The following is an 18,335-nucleotide window of genomic DNA, read 5'->3' as shown; positions in this document are numbered from 1 at the left end:
GGGCAGCCCCAGTGGTGCTTGTCAAGAAGAAGGACGGCACTATTCGATTTTGTGTGGATTACCGGCGGTTGAATGCTTGCACTGCGCGAGACTCATATCCTCTGCCACGCATCGAGGAGTCTCTGACGGCTCTAGGACGAGCCAAATACTTCTCCACCCTGGATCTAGCAAGTGGGTACTGGCAAGTACCAGTGGCTGAGCAGGACAAGGCAAAGACAGCATTCATACTCCCCATGGGGTTATTTGAATTCAACAGGATGCCATTCGGACTGACTAATGCCCCTGGAACCTTCCAGCGGCTGATGGAGAGATGCCTGGGAGACCTGAATTTTGAAGCCACTCTGATATACCTAGACGATATCATCGTATACTCTGCTACTTTTCAAGAACACTTGAATCGGCTAGGGCAGGTACTCGAGCGACTGCGATCGCATGGCCTGAAGGTAAAGCCAAAGAAGTGTCATCTCTTCAAGAGGGAGATCGAGTACCTGGGCCATAGGGTGTCCCAAGACGGAGTGCTACCGTCCCAAGACAAAGTGGCTGCAATACGACAATGGCTAGTGCCGAGAACACTGCGTGAGTTGAAGGCCTTCCTGGGACTGACTGGGTACTACCGGCGGTTCATCAAAGACTACGCAAAAATAGCGGGCCCTCTGAATGAGTTGTTGAGAGGAACGGCTGGGCAACCCAAGGGCCAAAGTATCCCCTGGGGACAGAAACAGGAAGAGGCCTTCCAGGCCCTGAAAGAAGCCCTGACATCGGCCCCCATCTTGGCTTATGCCGATTTTGATAAACCATTCATCTTAGCTACTGATGGCAGCCTCTACGGACTTGGGGCAGTCCTGTCGCAGGTACAAGATGGACATGAGAGAGTGATCGCTTATGCCAGTAGATCCTTGCGAGATACGGAGCGAAACCCCCATAACTACAGTTCCTTCCGGCTGGAACTCCTTGCCCTGGTGTGGGCTATGACGGAGAAATTTGCAGGATATCTGACAGGAGCTAAGATCTTCGTACGGACGGATAACGATCCCCTGGCCCATCTGGGTACTGCCAAGTTGGGAGCCCTGGAGCAACGCTGGGCGGCTCGCCTCGCAAAGTATGACTTCTCAATTCGCTACCGCTCCGCTACAGAGAACACTAATGCTGATGGTCTCTCGAGGGTTACTTTTGAAACTCCAGTAGGGGATATGGATGAACAAAAGGAAGAAGATGAAACTCCTGACTTCCGCAAGTTTGCTCCCCCAACAGTCGCGGCCCAGACAAGTGGGGAGGCCCGTAAGCTACCCAAATCATTGGGGAGAACTAATGAAGAATGGGGCAGATTGCAAGATGAAGACATTGGACTGCAGCAAATGAAAAGCTGGGTAACCCAGTGCAGGAAACCCAACAAAGAAGAAAGGACTGATCTGGATGCCGAGATGAAGTCCGTTCTACATCAATGGGACAGACTGGAAGTGCATAGAGCTGTTTTGTTCCGCAAGTGGCAACAGCCTGCCGACCTAGAGGCGAGGTGGCAGGTAGTGATACCCAGAAGAATGGCACGGGAGATAGCCAAAGAGGCTCATGAGTTTGGAGCTCACTTCGGGCCAGTCAAGACATACCAGTGGCTGCAGCGTTATGTGTATTGTCCTCGACTGGAGGCCACAGTTGAAGAAGTTTGCCGACAGTGTCGAGTGTGTGAACTCACGAAGAGTACAGAACAGAGAGCACCCCTACAGTCCATCCAGACCACAGAACCGCTGGAAGTGTTGATGATAGACTATCTTCTTGTGGGACAATCGTCAATAGGTCCACAGTATTGCCTGGTCATGATCGACCACTTCTCCAAGTTTGCAGTAGTCACCCCAACTCGGGACCAGACGGCCGAGTCCGCGGCACGAGCCATTTGTCAAGACTTCATTCGGGTCTATGGGTGTCCAAAGCGGATCCATTCAGATCAAGGGGCGTGCTTTCAAGGAAAAGTGATGGAAGAGCTACATCGACTGTACGGCATTGAAAAATCCAGGACAACTCCTTATCATCCCCAAGGAAACGGAGCCTGTGAGCGCTTTAACCGCACATTGCTGCAAATGCTGAGGACGCTAGAGGAAGACAAGAGGGCACACTGGCCTGACTACCTGCCAGAATTAGTCTGGGCTTACAATAATCGTGTCCACACCACCACCGGTTACACCCCATACATGTTACTGTTCGGTAGGGCTGGTCGAGAGATCGTGGAATTAAACCTAGAACAGCCAGAAGACCTAATAGAGCGATCAACCACCTCATGGGTGAAAGAACACCGTCGGCGTCTCCAGACCATTCGCCGGTTGGCAGGTCAGCGGTTACAGGAGAGAGCTCATACAGACCGTCCTCCAGTTCAGGAGGTTCCATTGCAGCCTGGGGATCGGGTACTGGTACGAGAGAAACGTCCCAGAGGCAAATTGAGTGAGCGTTGGGAAGTACAGCCGTATAAAGTGATCAAGAGAGTGTACCCTAATGGTCCGGTCTACGAAGTGCAGGTTGAGAATGAGGAATTTGCTTCACGGACTCTACATAGGAATATGTTACGGCCATGCCGGTCCAAAGATCCCGCACCTGTTCAGAGGACACCTCCTCCTGCCTCATACTCAGAACTTGTTATCTCTGATGGAGATTATGGTGAAGACTGGTGGACTGATCCCAACACTGAAGGAGCCTCCCAGGTTACAGGTGATGAAGGCACTGTCACAGAACCATTGCCAGCCCGTAATGGAGAGGGGCCCTCGGACACACCCAAACCTCCTATTGTGGTGGATGAATCCAGACTGGCAGTTCCTAGTGGAGAGAGTCAGGTCGTAACAGATAGCCAGGACCTCCGGAGATCCAGTAGGCTTACTGCAGGGGTTCCACCAAACAGGTACGCTGCTGATGAGTTCATTTGGTCCACCTGTATATATTGTGGACAATGTTGTACTGCTGTATAAAAAGTTACATTAACCATTATTTCTATGGACTATATAGCAAGGCCGAGGACGGCCACCTTTAAGTGGGGAGGCATGTAAGAGGCAGCCCTGATCATCCAGCAACATTTCCAACACATATATATATAGCAGACTGTCATGTTTCCCTCCAGCCACCAGAGGCCACTGTGGCTGAGTAGGACAGTGTGAGGAGTTGTTTCCAGAGGACAAGGAGTTAAGTGTTTTTCCCGGGCTGAGCAGAGAGCCTGGGGTGCAGGTGTCTGAGTACACAGGAAGAAGGACGCTGTGCACTGAGAGGGAGATCCACAGGGAAGATTAGAGTGATTGCTCCCTGCCTGCTGACACAGTATCTGGGACATTAGAGTGTGTTTGCTCTCTGACTGAGCTGATGTGTCCTGGTGTAGAAGAGAGACTGCTGTAGTGTGAGGCACTTACCAGAGGAACTGTGAGAGAATTCCAGGCCCTGCCTGATTACACGTCCAGAGCTGCTGATTATCTCTAACCAGAGTTACAGAGACTACAAAGAGAGGCCAGAGCTGAGCCACGCTGAAGCAAGCAAGCAAGCAACTAGATCGGGACCCAGACTGTATCTGCCTGCATGTGCCGGACACCGAACTGTGAGTGCACTGATGCTAACCGGAGCTAGGACATAGTGGAATAGGATTTAGTTTAGTGCACCGTAGAGGTGCACCCCGGGTAGCGGGGACAGATAGGACTACCTAGAAGAGAGTAGCCTGCTATTGTCTGTACTTGTGTTTGTGATTCATTTGTGTTCTTTATGCAAATTTCCATTATCTTTGTTGTGAATTCTCAAGCTGTTCATATTGTAAATCTGCTTCTCCGGCAGTTAGAGTTCTCCTTTAATAAAGCCGGTTTCTACTTCAGCCTCCTTGTCTGCTGCACTGTACTTGAGTCCTGCTCTACGGTCTCTTCCTCTGCTGACCGTTACACATGCTCAACCTGCTGCCCTCCAGCTGTTTCAAAACTACAACTCCCACAATGCCCTGCTGTAGGTTGATGTAGGCTGTTCGAGAATGCTGGGAGTTGTAGTTTTGCAACAGTTGGAGGGCCGCAGGTTGAGCATGCCTGCTCTAGGGGAACACTTACCTATCACCATGTAAATGCAGCGCAATCTTCCGGCATTATGTTAGAGAGCAGGAGAAGCTGAGCAGATTTATATATAGGTTAATGGGGAAAAGATTCCAGAGAACTTGTATTTATTCATTCATTAAAAAAGGGGGTCTGTCAGCAGTTTTGACCATAGTCAACTGCTGAAAACACTAGGTAGGGGCTGGGGACAGCAGGACAAACATACATTTTGTGGGGCTTTTATCAGGAATAGTGGAAATGTGAAGTTTTATTCTAGCAGATTCTGCTCCTGCCAGTGCCCAGGAGGCGGAGCTTCACAGTAAAATGCTCTCTGCATTCAGATGCTTCATAGCCCCTCTTCTCTGCTCTGAGTGACAGCTGTAGCATCCAATCAGGAGACCACTGCAGCTGTCACTCAGTTCAGAGGGGCTGTGAAGCAGCTCAATGCAGAGAGCACTTCACAGTGAAGCTCCGCCTCCTGGCCACTCACAGGAGTAGAATCTAGTAGAATAAAACTTCAGATTCTCACCACTCCTTATAAAAGTTCCATAAAAGGTATGTTTGTCTTACTCTTCCCAGCAGTTTAGCATGGCCAATAAAACTTGATTATTTGGGCTTTGGAGTGCAGTAGTCGGTACTATCAGTGATTGAAAGCTATCTGATTTCATAGAACCCCATAGCAAAACTCAGGGTAGCTTCCATTCACTTCGGCTGTTTCCGTATCACTTCCCATCCCTGGCGATGCCGTGTCAGGGTTATTCCAATCTCAGTTCAGCTCAGATGGCTAATAAGCCTTTATTACTGATTCACTAGAATTTCTGTATACCATATTTATCAATGTATTATATTAGACAGCTAGTATAAGGCTAGGTCTACACGACGACATTTGTCGTGCGACAATAAGTCGCAACATTTGTCGCACGACATTTTGTTGCACTAATGTCGCGCGACAATTTTTATAATGGCAGTCTATGGTGTCGCACTGCAACATGCGACATGCTGCGACTGCGACGCAACAGTCGCTGAAAAATCCATCTCGCATGGATTTTCTGCGACTGCTGCGTCGCAGTCGCAGCATGTTGCAGTGCGACACCATAGACTGCCATTATAAAAATTGTTGCGCGACATTAGTGCAACAAAATGTCGCGCAACAAATGTCGTCGTGTAGACCTAGCCTAAAGCTCCCCTGCACTGCTAGAAATCTGATTTCCTTCACATAGTATATTATAAAACTGCCTGCAACCACCACTAGAGGGAGCTCAGTGCATAGGAATTTATAGTTACCATTAAACTCAAAGGAAGCTGTAAAATCCCTTTGCACTGAACTCGCCCTAGTGGTGGCTGCAGGAACATATAGTGAATCTGTGTCAGGAAGCAGGGGAAGTTCAGAGCCAGACCCCTCTCAATAGGGGCCCCAAACCAGTGCCGTGGCTTGCTTCATGGTAAATACGCCGCTTACAGCTATCTCTGTGTGCACAGTCAGTTACTGATAGGACCATGCACTGCAGTCTCCAAAATCATTACTGTATAAATCTTGTTGGTCATGTGCAAATCATTAGAAACGTGTCCCCCACAATGGGCTATAACTGTAGGGGGTGCAGAGATTGCAGCCAGTGGCAAAAAGGTCCACTGGCCCATATGATGAGATCACTACTATAAAGGGTATGTTCACATGAGGCAGATTTATTAGCAAAAAATAGTTCCACACAGTCTGAATGAAGCTATTTGGAGTCAAGTCATGGATTTCTGCAGGCCTAATTCAGATGAATGGGACAGTTGCCAAAAATTTCTCCTAGAAACCTGCTGCATGTTAAGATGGAAATCCACCGTCACCCGTAATACTCTTCCAAACCAAAGGTGAAGTGGGGCCGACCCCAGAGCTCATCCCAGGATATACTACAAAATCATCTGTATCCGGCTTCTCTACAAAGAGCGCATAATATTATCTCTGCCACCTGGTGGACATTGGTGGTACTGCACGTTTTATTTTTCGGTTTCCCTGCTAATCAATTTCTCTATGATTATTCCAGGTTTCTAACACTAAGGCTACATGCACACGAACGTTGTTTGTTTCCGTGTCCGTTCCATTTTTTTTTTTCTTTTTGCAGATAGGATGTGGAGCCATTCATTTCAATGGGTCCGCAAAAAATGTGGACAGCACACCGTGTGCTGTCCGCATCAGTATGTTCGTTCCATAGCCCAGCAAAAAAAATAGAACATGTCCTATTCTTGTCCGTTTTAGGCATTGTTACAATGGATCCGCAAAAAAAAAACAAAAAAAAAAAACGGATGGCATATGGATGTCACCCGTTTTCTTTTTTTGCGGAACGCAAATCACATACGGTCATCTGCATGTAGCCTTAATCACAGCCGCACCTCTACAGATAAAGCATGGGGCACTCAATAACTGGACATATGTCAGATAAAGGAGTGATTACGAGATCAGACCCTTTTCTCAGCTTCTCAATCCCTGCCTGAAGTAGCTGATTAACCGAGAACAAAAGCTTGTAGTAGATTACAATAGATGGAGATATGAGTTTGGGGAAATTAATTAATATTGATTAGCAGGCCTGGGTGTACACGGCACGGTGCGATATAGTCTCCGGCTCCTTTTAGGTCATTTCGGGCTGCGGACAGCTAACGTTCGGGTTGTCTCTTTTCATTTCCCTTCTTCTGCCTCAGTCACTTTTTCAGTTGGAAAATGTCTGTTTTCAGCAGTTACAGACACTAATGCTGAGAATATATCACACCCTTTGCTATAATTTGACTTTTACCAACCACAGGCCATAGATACAGACCAGTATTTGCATTCTCAGCAGGCCAGTAATGTGGAACCTACCTGCTGACTTTCAGGCTTGGCCACCCACCTTCACCCTGGGTCTGTGATCAAACCGTGCCAAAGCTGAATCAAGACATCGTGGCTGCTCAAGCATTGCCGCCTCCAGATATACGGGCAACACACTTTCTTTTTCAATGTTATAGCAATATTGCTTTTTCTTATATCGGATCATTGCAACATTTAGGTGAAAGAGGGACCTCAATGGCGAACTTAAAATGTTCGGGAACTGTAATTCCTGCACCCTATAGGTTTAGTGGTGTACCTCTCATAGCAACAAGGAACACAACTGCTATAAGGTCTGGCTGTGGATTGCTATTCCTTGCTGTGACACTGTCATAGTGGCTTCCTGCAGCCACCACTAGGGGGAGCTCACTGCATACAGATTTGTACAGTTCCCTTTAAGCTCTGTATATACCCATATAATGCTCGCTTCCCCAGCTGGAGAATTATTATCTAGGTATTATTTATCAAGCTAGTAATATACCGCTCTTCTAAATTAATGAGCTCAACATGGTGGATTATCCCGTTCAGTTTTTCATGACCCCTTACAAACAAACTGTTTGAGTTGTTGGGCCCCATAGTAGCTGCTATGTCTGCTACCCGGGTAGTTACACCCATGTGATGTTAACAGCAGTGGCCAGGCTTCTCCCGGCAACCACGGAACATATCTGATTATGATGCAGCAGAGTTCTAAAGACATCCGGCAGGTTCGTGATGACAGTTGACATTTTCTACCGGCACAGAGCGGAAATCTGTCATGACTCTACTTCAGTCAAAAACCGACTGCTACCATGTAATTGAAGAGCTTGGTAGAGGGACGTTTGGAAAAGTACTGAAAGCTCGGAAAAAGGGAACTGGCCAACTGGTGGCCATTAAGGTGATCAAGAATGATCAGAAGAGGAGCAACGTCATCAAGAATGAGATCAAGCTACTTAATGTGATCAGGCAGGTCGATCTAGATGCATCCCATCTTGTTTGCTTCTATGAACATTTTCGTGTCCAGGATACATTTTGCTTGGTTTTTGAGCTTTTACACAAGAACTTGTATGAATATCAGAAAGAGATCAGATTTGCTCCGATTCCCCTAAGACACATAAGGACCATCACCGCTCAAGTCTTAGAAGCCCTTTCCAAATTAAAAGAGCTCTCTATTATCCACTCAGACCTAAAGCCAGAGAACATAGTTCTGGTTGATCAAGTAAGATATCCATTTAGAGTAAAAATCATTGATTTTGGTTCAGCAAGCATTTTGAGTGATGTGAAACATGTGAAGGAACCATACATACAATCACGTTTCTATAGAGCTCCAGAAATTCTTCTTGGTCTGCCTTTCTGTGAGAAGTTGGATATGTGGTCTCTTGGTTGCATTATCGCTGAGCTTCACTTTGGTTATCCTCTTTTTCCTGGAAACAGCGAGTATGACCAGATCAAATACATCTGCGAGACACAAGGGTTGCCGGACAACTATTTGCTGAATGCGGCTAGTAAAGCCCTCTTCTTCTTCAAGTACACGGTGGACAACCAAAGAAAAATCAGATGGAGGATGAAAACGGAAGAATACCAACTGGCACCCAAAGTGAAACCTGTGGAAAGAAGGAAATATATCTTGAAATCTCTCGACCAAATAGAGCTATTGTATGAAACTAATTCCTATTACCCAGAGCTAGAAGTCCTGGCCGAACGTTATGACCTGAGGAACATGGTAGAGCTTATGAAGAGAATGCTGACCTGGGACTCCAACAAGAGGATAAACCCTAACACGGCTCTTAGGCATCCATTTATTTCTCTCCAGCATTTGAAGGTACACTATAGGAACTCAAGATATTACCAGCTGTCGAGGCAGTGCCAATATGATGCCACAGACCATCTTGGTCTTTGGTCTCTCAACTATTACCAAGGTCTGATAAATGACATTACTGGTGGAGAGGTCGAAAAGATGACAGAGCAGATGAACGAGCTCCACATTGAAAAGGCTGCTGAAGAAGCTCACTTGAAGATGACAGATGAAGCAGGCCATGCAGACATACAGCTATGTGATTTATCATGTTTCGCTGAACCCCTTCCCCCAGATTCAAGAAGGGAGATTGTAGCAGAACAGTTGGATAATTATTACACCTCAACAACGTCTAAGGCTCCTCAGTACTTAAAGTCAGCGGTGTGTTTTTCAAATCTAGTTTTCATTGGAAAGCAAACCCCAGAACCTGCAATCACATATGATAACATCAACATCTCCATCGCCAACACTCTTCATTTATCTCCATGCAATTCAAACGTAGAAGCCCATACTACTGCACGGAAACCAGAGGTGAGCACAACGTGAAGATTTATGTATTCATTTACTCTGCGTTAGCCCTAATCCGTTCATTCTGAGGTTTAATCTCAACATCTTGGTCGTAAAATCTGATAGATATCATGGGAAAGAGATGGCTTTGAGAAACCAGTTTTAGCTAAGTGTTCCCTGCAGTACTAAGCTATATTTCCCTAAGGGTGCATGGTGTAAATTGAATTATTTCCTACCAAGGTATGGAAATAACAGTATGAGGAAACAGGCCAAAACGATGCGATTATGAAAACTATCATGTTGACATCATTAATAAATTGTAGTTACCTTGTCCAGCTGTTCTGGAGACAACTGGGGTCTTTCTGCAGCATTTCCATGTCCATAAGTTCCGGTCCTAGGCTTTTGGGAACCTGTCCGTTTTTTGTACAAACCAGGAGCTGTCTGTTAACAAGAGTTGTTCAGGACCTCAACCTGCAGCCATGGTGAAAGACCCACACATGTAAAGACCCTCATAAGGAGGTTTTCTTCTTCCTCTCAGGGGAAAGTAGGATTTTTAGCTTTAATTTTGGTGCAGTTACCTGGCATTATGGATAGGGGGTTAAATCATCTATAGCAGTGATGGCTAACCTATGGCACGGGTGCCAGAGGCGGCACTCAGAGCCCTCTCTGTGGGCACTTGCACCCTGGAAAAGTCTATGGTGTACCAATATGCCTCCTGCACACGAACCCCGTGGCCGTGCTGCGGGCCGCAATGCAAGAACACTGACCATGGGGCAGCCGCAGTGGATCACGGACCCATTCACTTTAATGGGTCCACGATCTGCAAAAAGATAGGACATGTTCTATCTTTTTTCGGAACGGAAGTACGGGATGAAACCCCATGGAACCTCTCCGTAGGGTTCCGTTGTGTGCTTCCGTTCCGCACCATTCCGCATCTCCGGATTTGGCGGACCCATTAAAGTGAAAGCTTCCGCATCCGTGATGCGGAATGCACGTGGAACGGTGCCCATGTATTGCGGATCCGCAAATGCGATCCTCAATATGGCAACGGGACACCTACAGTTATGTGCAGGAGGCCTTAGACTTTTCCTGCCATTCATCAGCGCAGGCGTACTATGAACACCACAGGCAGCGCACTGAGTGTAAACAGGCTTTTATAGCGAAAAGTACATGGAAGATATACTATACTGGACTGTAGTATTCAGGGGAAATTCCCATGTTGGCACTTTGTGATAAATATGTGGGTTTTGGGGTGCAGTTTGGGCACTCGGTCTCTAAAAGGTTTGCCATCACTGATCTATAGGCATATGTCATTTTAATGAGACATTTTTAATCTGCAGACAGAAACGGAGCAGCACAGCACAGGTCCACTCATGGACAGGGTCTGCCACAGCACGGACAAGTGGAAGACTGGCATAGAAATGTGGGGAGACCACGTCGACCCTCCATTGTGTGGCACTGCAAGTCACATAATGGCCTGCATGACCTACATCGGCCAGCAAGCAGACCAGATGACATCATAGGAGCTCTCCATCTGCTGGACCATCCAATGTACCTAAAAAAACTAAACATTTGATATATTAATTTAACAAGGATGAGAATATTCCTATTTTGTGCACATTAAAATAGCAGAAAGAAAAAAACCACCTGTGACGTTTCTTGGTTATTATGTTTTTTTTCATACAAGCTCAAGGTGCTGTCTGCCAATCATCAGGTGGATTCATTTGTACAGTAAAACCACGTTATTACTCTTCTCAGGCTGCACCTCTTCAAAAGGGGATTATGCTTTGAATCTTCAGTGACTAGGCCGGAAATAACAGAACACAGATGTCCATGTGGACAGTTTAGGCTACTTTCACACTGGCGCTTTGTCTTTCCGTTTGTGAGATCCGTTCAGGGCTCTCACAAGCGGTCCACAACCGATCAGTTTTGCCCTAATCCATCCTGAATGGAAAAGGATCCGCTCAGAATGCATCAGTTTACCTCTGATCAGTCTCTATTCCGCTCAGCTGCCTGCTGCGTTTTGCTGTCCGCTTGATGAAACTGAGCCAAACGGCACACAATGTAAGTCAATGGGGACGGATCCGTTTTCTCTGACACAATCTAAAACAGATCCGTCTCCCATTGACTTTCAATGGAGTTCATGACGGATCCGTCTTGGCCATGTTACAGATAATACAAACGGATCCGTTCATGACTGATGCATGAGGTTGTATTATGGTAACTGATCCGTTTTTGCAGATCCATGACGGATCCGCCCAAAACGCGAGTGTGAAAGTAGCCTTAAAATGGACAGTATGCAGGATATGGAGAAAGAGCCATGGACATATCCCATCCATAGAGCCAGTGGCTGCGGCTCATCTGGTTTCCCATCCACAGCCACTGAAGTGGAAAGGTGGCACTTATTAAAATGAATAGGCAAATATGTTAAATATGTGTTATACGGCCAAGCCCTCTATGGCAGTATCCACTGTTTGCATAGGTTCTAGCACTCAACTCATCCAGACCATGGATGCCAGCTGACTAGCCCCGCAGACCTGCCATACCTCATCCAGTGCACCTATGATGGCAGGTCTGCAGTCATGAGTAAAAGTACCACCCAGTACATACGGTTTGGTTTCAGTACTGTGAGAGAGACCCAGAAAGAACCACCATGTTTTCTGAGTCAGAGGAGATGCAAGAGTCCAGTATGCCCCCTGCCTTATACCGGGCTGTGGGTTGCCCAGCTCTGTGTGGCCCCTGGTGATCAGCTCAATATTTCACTTTCCCCTCTTTGAATAGTTGGAGGAGTCTGTTTAGGGCCTAAATGACTTTAGGGGTCTGTCCTGAGGTCTGATTAATGTTTCAGAATAATTTCGAGGGCTGGTTTGGTACTTTTAAAGGGCATCTGTCAGCAGATTTGTACCCATGACACTGGCTGGCCTGTTACATGTGCGCTTGGCATCTGAAGGCATCTTTATCGGTTCCATGTTAATATGTGTCCACATTGCTGAGAAAGATTATGTTTTAATAAATGCAAACAAGCCTCTAGGAGCAACGGGGGCGTTGCTGTTACACCTAAAGGCTCTGCTCTCTCTGCAACTGTCAAACCCTCTGCACTTTGATTGACAGTGCCAGGTGTCATCACATTTATACTGCCTGGCATTGACGATCAAAGTGCAGAGGGTGCCGCAGTTGCAGGGAGAGCAGAGCCTCTAAGGTGTAACGGCAACGCCCCCGTTGCTCCTAGAGGCTCATTTGCATATATTAAAACATGTTTTTTCTCAGCAATGCGGGTACATATGAGCAGATGCCTTCAGCTGCCAAACACACGCAGTAGACCCCAAAATGAATTATGCATCGGATCTGCTCTAGTTTTCCTAACAATAATAATGCTTGATGTAAATTGTTTGCACCACCATCATACTCTGTATGGTACAGCAACAAAGTCATTATTGTATTTATTATTTTCATGGAAATGTGGCATTCACTCTACCAGTGCACTACAAGAGACCAGGTCAGTCATACTTCAAACACCACATTAACTTTATTCCAATATCAACAAATTAATTGATCCCCCACCCCAATAAAAAGTCTCAAATGCATCAAGTTCAGGGGTCTCCAGTAAGTCGGAGGTATATTTGTTCTTGCAGAGAAGCTCAGCACCCTCCAGTACATGACTGGAAAAGGAAGAGAACCCATAATGCTCTCATACTAAACACGAGAGGGTGCTGGTCTTGCAGTGGTAACAGAAAAAAATTCTTCAACAACTGCTGCAGGGGTTACTGCTGACAACCCACTGATGGTAACGGATGGCAGAGTGATCGGTGTTCCGCAGTGGGTATAATACCTGGGCTTTCAGTTTGATCGGAAGGTTTGACAGAGCTTATTCTCTGCAATGTCAGAAGTCTCTGCTGTATGGAAGCTCCTAGGGTGTAGTCCTCAGAAGATGCACTTTTCCTTGTAGGATGTCAGGGAGTGCAGTACTTTGGTATAATTGGAGTTCCAGTCTCTCAGAAACACATCTTTCAGCTGTTCCTGCATGGTGTTTGTGGCATTCGCTGCAATGGTCTGATTTACCACTATTGCAGATCCGGCTGTACGGATGAAATAATCTCCAGCCCAGTTGGAGGTACCTGAGGGAACAGAGCGTTCGTCAGTAATGGAGGGAACAAACTGAAAGCACAAGACAACCAAAGCCTAAAGGGATTTCAATATTGATGACCTCAATACTACTATCTGATCAGTAAGGGGGGGGGGGGGTCTGACTACTGGCACCTCCACCGATCAGCTGTTTGATGGGGCTATGGCCCTTAGGTGAGCACCAAGACCTTTTCCTTCGGCCTGTGACATTAAAGGGAAGGGGTCATCAGAAAATGGCCTAATGTTTAAATCACGTTTTTATGTTTGACATAATTTTAAAGAATTTTTGATTATTTTTAATTTTTCATGTCAATATCAATATTTCAAACAAAAGCCATAAAATCCTGCAGTTTTCATACCGGCCACCAAGCCTGATAATAGGTGCCACTTCTTGGTCTGTACAGATCACATAACTGCAGTTACCTGCTTATCTCTCATTCTACTCCTGCCTGTAATGATATCACCTCTGTGTATAGATAAGACAGGATCCACCATTCACAATAGGTGACTGTCAGAGCTCATCTACTCTTTCCTTGTACAATGACCTCTTGTCTAGAAAACTCTTCCACAGAAGTCAGTGTGGTCAGCTCATTGCATGGCCACCCTCTATTCACTTCTATGGGACTGCTGGAAATCCATGCCACTCATCTTAATAGCTAAAAAAAATGTTAATGCAGTTGTCCTAGAATCAAAGAAAGGCTCTTGTCTATGTGCTGTGTCTGGTATTTTAGTTCCAGACTACACCTCCAATAAAAGGAAAAAAACAAAAAAAAAAAAAAAAGGCCATTACGCAAAAAATAGAACATGTCCTCTTAGGGTCCATTCACACGTCCGTTGTTTCTTTCCTGATCTGTTCCGTTTTTTGCGGAACAGATCTGGACCAGATCTGGACCCATTCATTTTCAATGGGTCCTGAAAAAAAACGGACAGCACAATGTCTGATTTTTTTTCAGGACCCATTGAAAATGAATGGGTCCAGATCTGGTCCAGATCTGTTCCGCAAAAAACGGAACAGATCAGGAAAGAAACAACGGACGTGTGAATGGACCCTTATTGTCCGCATTACAGACAAGTATAGGACTGTTCTATTAGGGGTCACCTGTTCAGTTCCGCAAAATGCAGAATGCATACGACCTGTATCCGTGCTTTGTGGATCCGCAATTTGCAGACCACAAAACACCCAACGGTCGTGTGCATGAGCCCTTACATCAAGCTAGTATCCACTGTCTGTGCAGATTTCAGCCCTTTTAGGACTTTGTGCACAGTAGCAGGAACTGACGGGATGCTTTGCACTGAGACGTATACTTGCCTATGTAAGCTACTCTGTCAGTCACCATATACTTGTTGTGATTTACACGGGCAAAGGGGATGTGCTTCTGCTCCGGCGATACTGGAACTATGAAAATTTTCTTAACAGAAAATAGAAGGAAAAAAAACAACACAGAACAGGTTAAACAAAAAATAAAAATAAAAAATTCGACATTACAACATCCATAAAATGCGCAAAATTACAGTGAGAAAAATATGAAAACCACCGGAGTTTACAGCTGAAGAAACAAGCAATGTGATGGGAGTAGTGCTGACCCACAATAATAAGTCTGGCACCGCCACGTTAGGTAGAGCCCTATACACACACTGGATTTTCTCAGCCGCCAGTATCCACTGCGCTTACAACCTGCACGGCTCACGTAGACACTTCTGCTTCTTTGTATCACAGTTCCAGTGCAAACAGTCTCCACCAATGTGGAAGTCCATTTAGTCCAGTGGCCTCAATGAACATGGCTGGAACTAGTCCAAAGGAGAGTCCGTGTCTGCACACCTGAGCACCATTTCAGGGACGTGCACTACACCGACCACTCACAAACACTGACGGAGAAAGACAGATGAGAGGTAAAGTTAAACAATCTTGTGGTGGGTGCTCATGCTTATTATTTCACTGAGATTTTAACACCCTGCCACCAAGATCGCAAGTGCTATGGAGGCAGTTACTTCATGTGCAGTGTCCTGAATGATTGCTCTAAGTGATGGCTGTAGCGTTCAATCAGGAGACCACTAGAGCAGAGGGGTTGGGAATCACTTGGCGCAGACAGCCTGGGACACTACACATAAAAGGACCACCTCCATGGCACTTGTGATTGCAGCAAGGAGGGAGCATTAAAACGTCTCCTACTCGATAACGAATAAGCATGAGCACCCGCTGAGGTTATTCACCCATTGGTGACGCAACGTTTCGGCTCCAACATGAAGCCTATCTCAAGCCCTTAAGATAGGCTTCATGTTGGAGCCGAAACGTTGTGTCACTATTGGGTGAATAAACCACTATTTTCCACATTATCCTGGAGTGCTGCTCTATTTTTTTTGCACTGGACTTTTAAGAGACCAGCACAGTCCCAAAATACAAAAAAGTAAAAACCGGGCAGCACAAGCTTGAGAAAGGCTCTAGTGTTGAGCCGAAATGTCGCTTTCTTTCCACATGGGTGAATAAAAGTTTTTTTTTACTTTTTCACTACTGGAGTGCTGCCCGGTTTTTATAATAAATATATATATTTATTTTTTACTTTTTTTTGTAATTGAAATGGCAAAAAAAAACACATTTGTCTGTAGGAAGAAGTGCAAATTATGTCCCTTTCCAAAGAAAAGAAAAGTAAGCTGCGCCTATAGCGTCACCTGTTGGAAGGCAGCTAGCCTATAAGTCAACGTTCAACCTTTTACGCGGGCCTTGAGACCTTAGGACTATAGCCAAGCCAGTACCTCATCTGCAGACTGCTTTTTCGGGAGGATTGTCCATCATCAGTGCAGAGCAAAGAGAACTGGCTTAGTAGGGTGAGAGGCCTAGGTCAGGATCCAGGGGGTACTATTTCTCTTTGCGGAGAGCAGATAAGAGGCATTCGTAGTAAGGTATGCAATACATAGGACACATGAGAAGACCTACCACTTCTATTTTATAGTGTGTTTTTTCACTATGCAGAGCAGCAAGGGAGTTCAGGAAGGCAAACATATTAGGATTAGAATTTGCCCAGCAGCTGATCAGCAGCCGGACAGTCACATGTCTCTCGTAAACGGCTTTTCTCAGATGATTGTCAATTGCTGGCCAGTACCTACAAAACAAGGAAGGGAAACATATGGTAACGCAAACTGAAAAGGAAGTCATGACATGTATTACAACTAGCTACACAGCACAGAAATATCACATTATTCACAAATACAGGAAATCCCTCAAAATTATCTCTCAGTTTACCACTACTGACCATGCTGGTCTAGCTTTTTTTTTTTTAAGACAGTATGTCACTTCCTCTATACAGCAGTATGGGGAAATGACATTGCTCCAAGTCATACCATGCAAAAACACATCAACCAAAAAGCTTGTGTGTTCCGAGTTGACCATGTCCCATAGACTTTCATGCAACACCTGGCATTTTTTGCATGAAAGATGTTGTAAAAAGCACCAGGGAAAAAAAAAAGCAAAGACTGCAAAGTCCTCAAAACATAAAAAAAAGGGCTAAGAGCTCATGCACACAGCTATTGGCCGGCCGTGCCTGTATTGCGGCCCACAAACAGCAGGAAAGTCCGGTGCGGAACAGAGGCAAGGAACCCCACGGAAGCACCACAGAGTTGTACTGTGGGATTTCTGTCCGTGCCTCCGCACCACAAAAAAGTAGTGCATACTACTTTTTTTCGGTGCGGACAGACCACGGACCCATTCAAGTTGAATGGGTCTGGATCAGTCTGCAGAATCCACACGGATGTCGCCCCGAAATTGCGGTCCTCAATGCACGGAAAGCCCGAGCAATGGCCGCATGCATGAGCCCTAACACATCAAATGTAGCCCTTTACTCCATCAGATGGCTTCCATATTACCTGCGTGGTCTAGAAAACTCCTCAGTGGGAGTATAATCCATGACAGAGATATACACAAACTTCTTGGCGTCATCTATAATGCTCAGGATGGAGTCTATATCGTCTGTTCTCCCCTTTGCAGACAGTGGTGGAGGAGAGCTCTAGAGAAGAGGTAGAAGTGTATTGGTGAATCCTACAGTCCACACTTACAGCCATCATCTACCAGGTCGATGGCACTCAAATCTGGAGGGCTACATGTGAACAGTAATGTTGTACTTACAGACAGATACACGAGAGAGGCCGTGTTGTTTAGAGACACTTCCATGGGAGTTTCCTTGTTATAAACAGTGGAGAATTTGTCTGGCCATGGAGAAGGAATAGTAGTATTGGCTTCGCCAAGTACCCAATAGGCCTCAAAGATTTTTCCCAAATCTTCAGCAAGACAAGTACAGTTATAGATGGTGGTGCCCAATTCTTTAACCTGTCAGGAAAATTCATCAACTCATTACAACGGAATGGGCCTAAAGCTGGCCATACACAATGGACAAAAGCTGTCTGAACCTGCTGATTTTTCCTGGATCGGTTGGTGATCTGGTGATGTTTATGCGGGGAATCCCCACTGCCTCCAATGGTATATGTCAGATAAAAGATGAGACATGTTGGATTTCAATCCTTTGATGTCACAGGAGAAAAGCTACATCTTGTTCGCCTCTCCCCCCTTAAGTCAAATACTCTTAACTAGGTGAAGTCATTCCAGCTCAATCCCTTCCAGACATCGCACAATGTTCTGACAACTTTTGGCAGAATCCACCAAAACTGGACTAGGGTTATGAGAGATTACTAAATTACCTGTGTTAATGACCTCCAGTCCATGTTGGCACTACCAATATATAAGTGCTTTCCATCCACCACCCAGAATTTGGTGTGCAGCACGCCGTTAGTCAAGCTTGGCAGGTTTACAACCCGAACCTCCGCTCCTGGGTCATGACAAAGATGGGAGATGATACATTGTCACAAACGCGTCCAGCACATACAAGGACAATGTGTTCATTGTTGCAAAGTGACCATAAAAAGTAGGAAAGTTAAAAAAAAATATATATATATATATATATATATATATATATATATATATATATATATATATATATTATAATAATAATAATAATAATAATAATAATTCACAGTGTCCTGGTTCCAGAGCTGCTTCACAGCCACATTGGAA

At 45.6% G+C, this 18,335-nt stretch overlaps 2 protein-coding genes across 4 annotated transcripts in view; one reads left to right on the top strand and one right to left on the bottom strand.

Moving 5' to 3' along the window:
* The first annotated feature begins 7,630 nt into the window (after positions 1–7,630).
* On the top strand, positions 7,631–9,193 carry HIPK4 (homeodomain interacting protein kinase 4). Its single transcript, XM_044268924.1, has one exon. The coding sequence runs from the start codon at positions 7,631–7,633 to the stop codon at positions 9,191–9,193; it is 1,563 nt and encodes a 520-aa protein (XP_044124859.1).
* Positions 9,194–12,661: 3,468 nt separating this feature from the next.
* PLD3 (phospholipase D family member 3) overlaps positions 12,662–18,335 on the bottom strand; it is a 35,313-nt gene continuing 29,639 nt past the window's right edge. For all 3 annotated transcript variants that reach the window (XM_044269104.1, XM_044269105.1, XM_044269106.1), the window contains exons 7-12: positions 17,963–18,090; positions 17,394–17,594; positions 17,135–17,274; positions 16,209–16,374; positions 14,586–14,685; positions 12,662–13,269 (exon numbers count right to left, since the gene is read on the bottom strand). In XM_044269104.1, the coding sequence (XP_044125039.1) occupies positions 13,076–13,269; positions 14,586–14,685; positions 16,209–16,374; positions 17,135–17,274; positions 17,394–17,594; positions 17,963–18,090 (929 nt within the window). In that variant the 3' untranslated portion in view covers positions 12,662–13,075. The remainder of the gene's footprint in view (positions 13,270–14,585; positions 14,686–16,208; positions 16,375–17,134; positions 17,275–17,393; positions 17,595–17,962; positions 18,091–18,335) is intronic.

Source organism: Bufo gargarizans, chromosome 9 (genome assembly GCF_014858855.1).
Source record: "Bufo gargarizans isolate SCDJY-AF-19 chromosome 9, ASM1485885v1, whole genome shotgun sequence".
NCBI classification, from domain to species: domain Eukaryota; kingdom Metazoa; phylum Chordata; class Amphibia; order Anura; family Bufonidae; genus Bufo; species Bufo gargarizans.
This window is presented reverse-complemented; position numbering and strand designations above follow the sequence as displayed.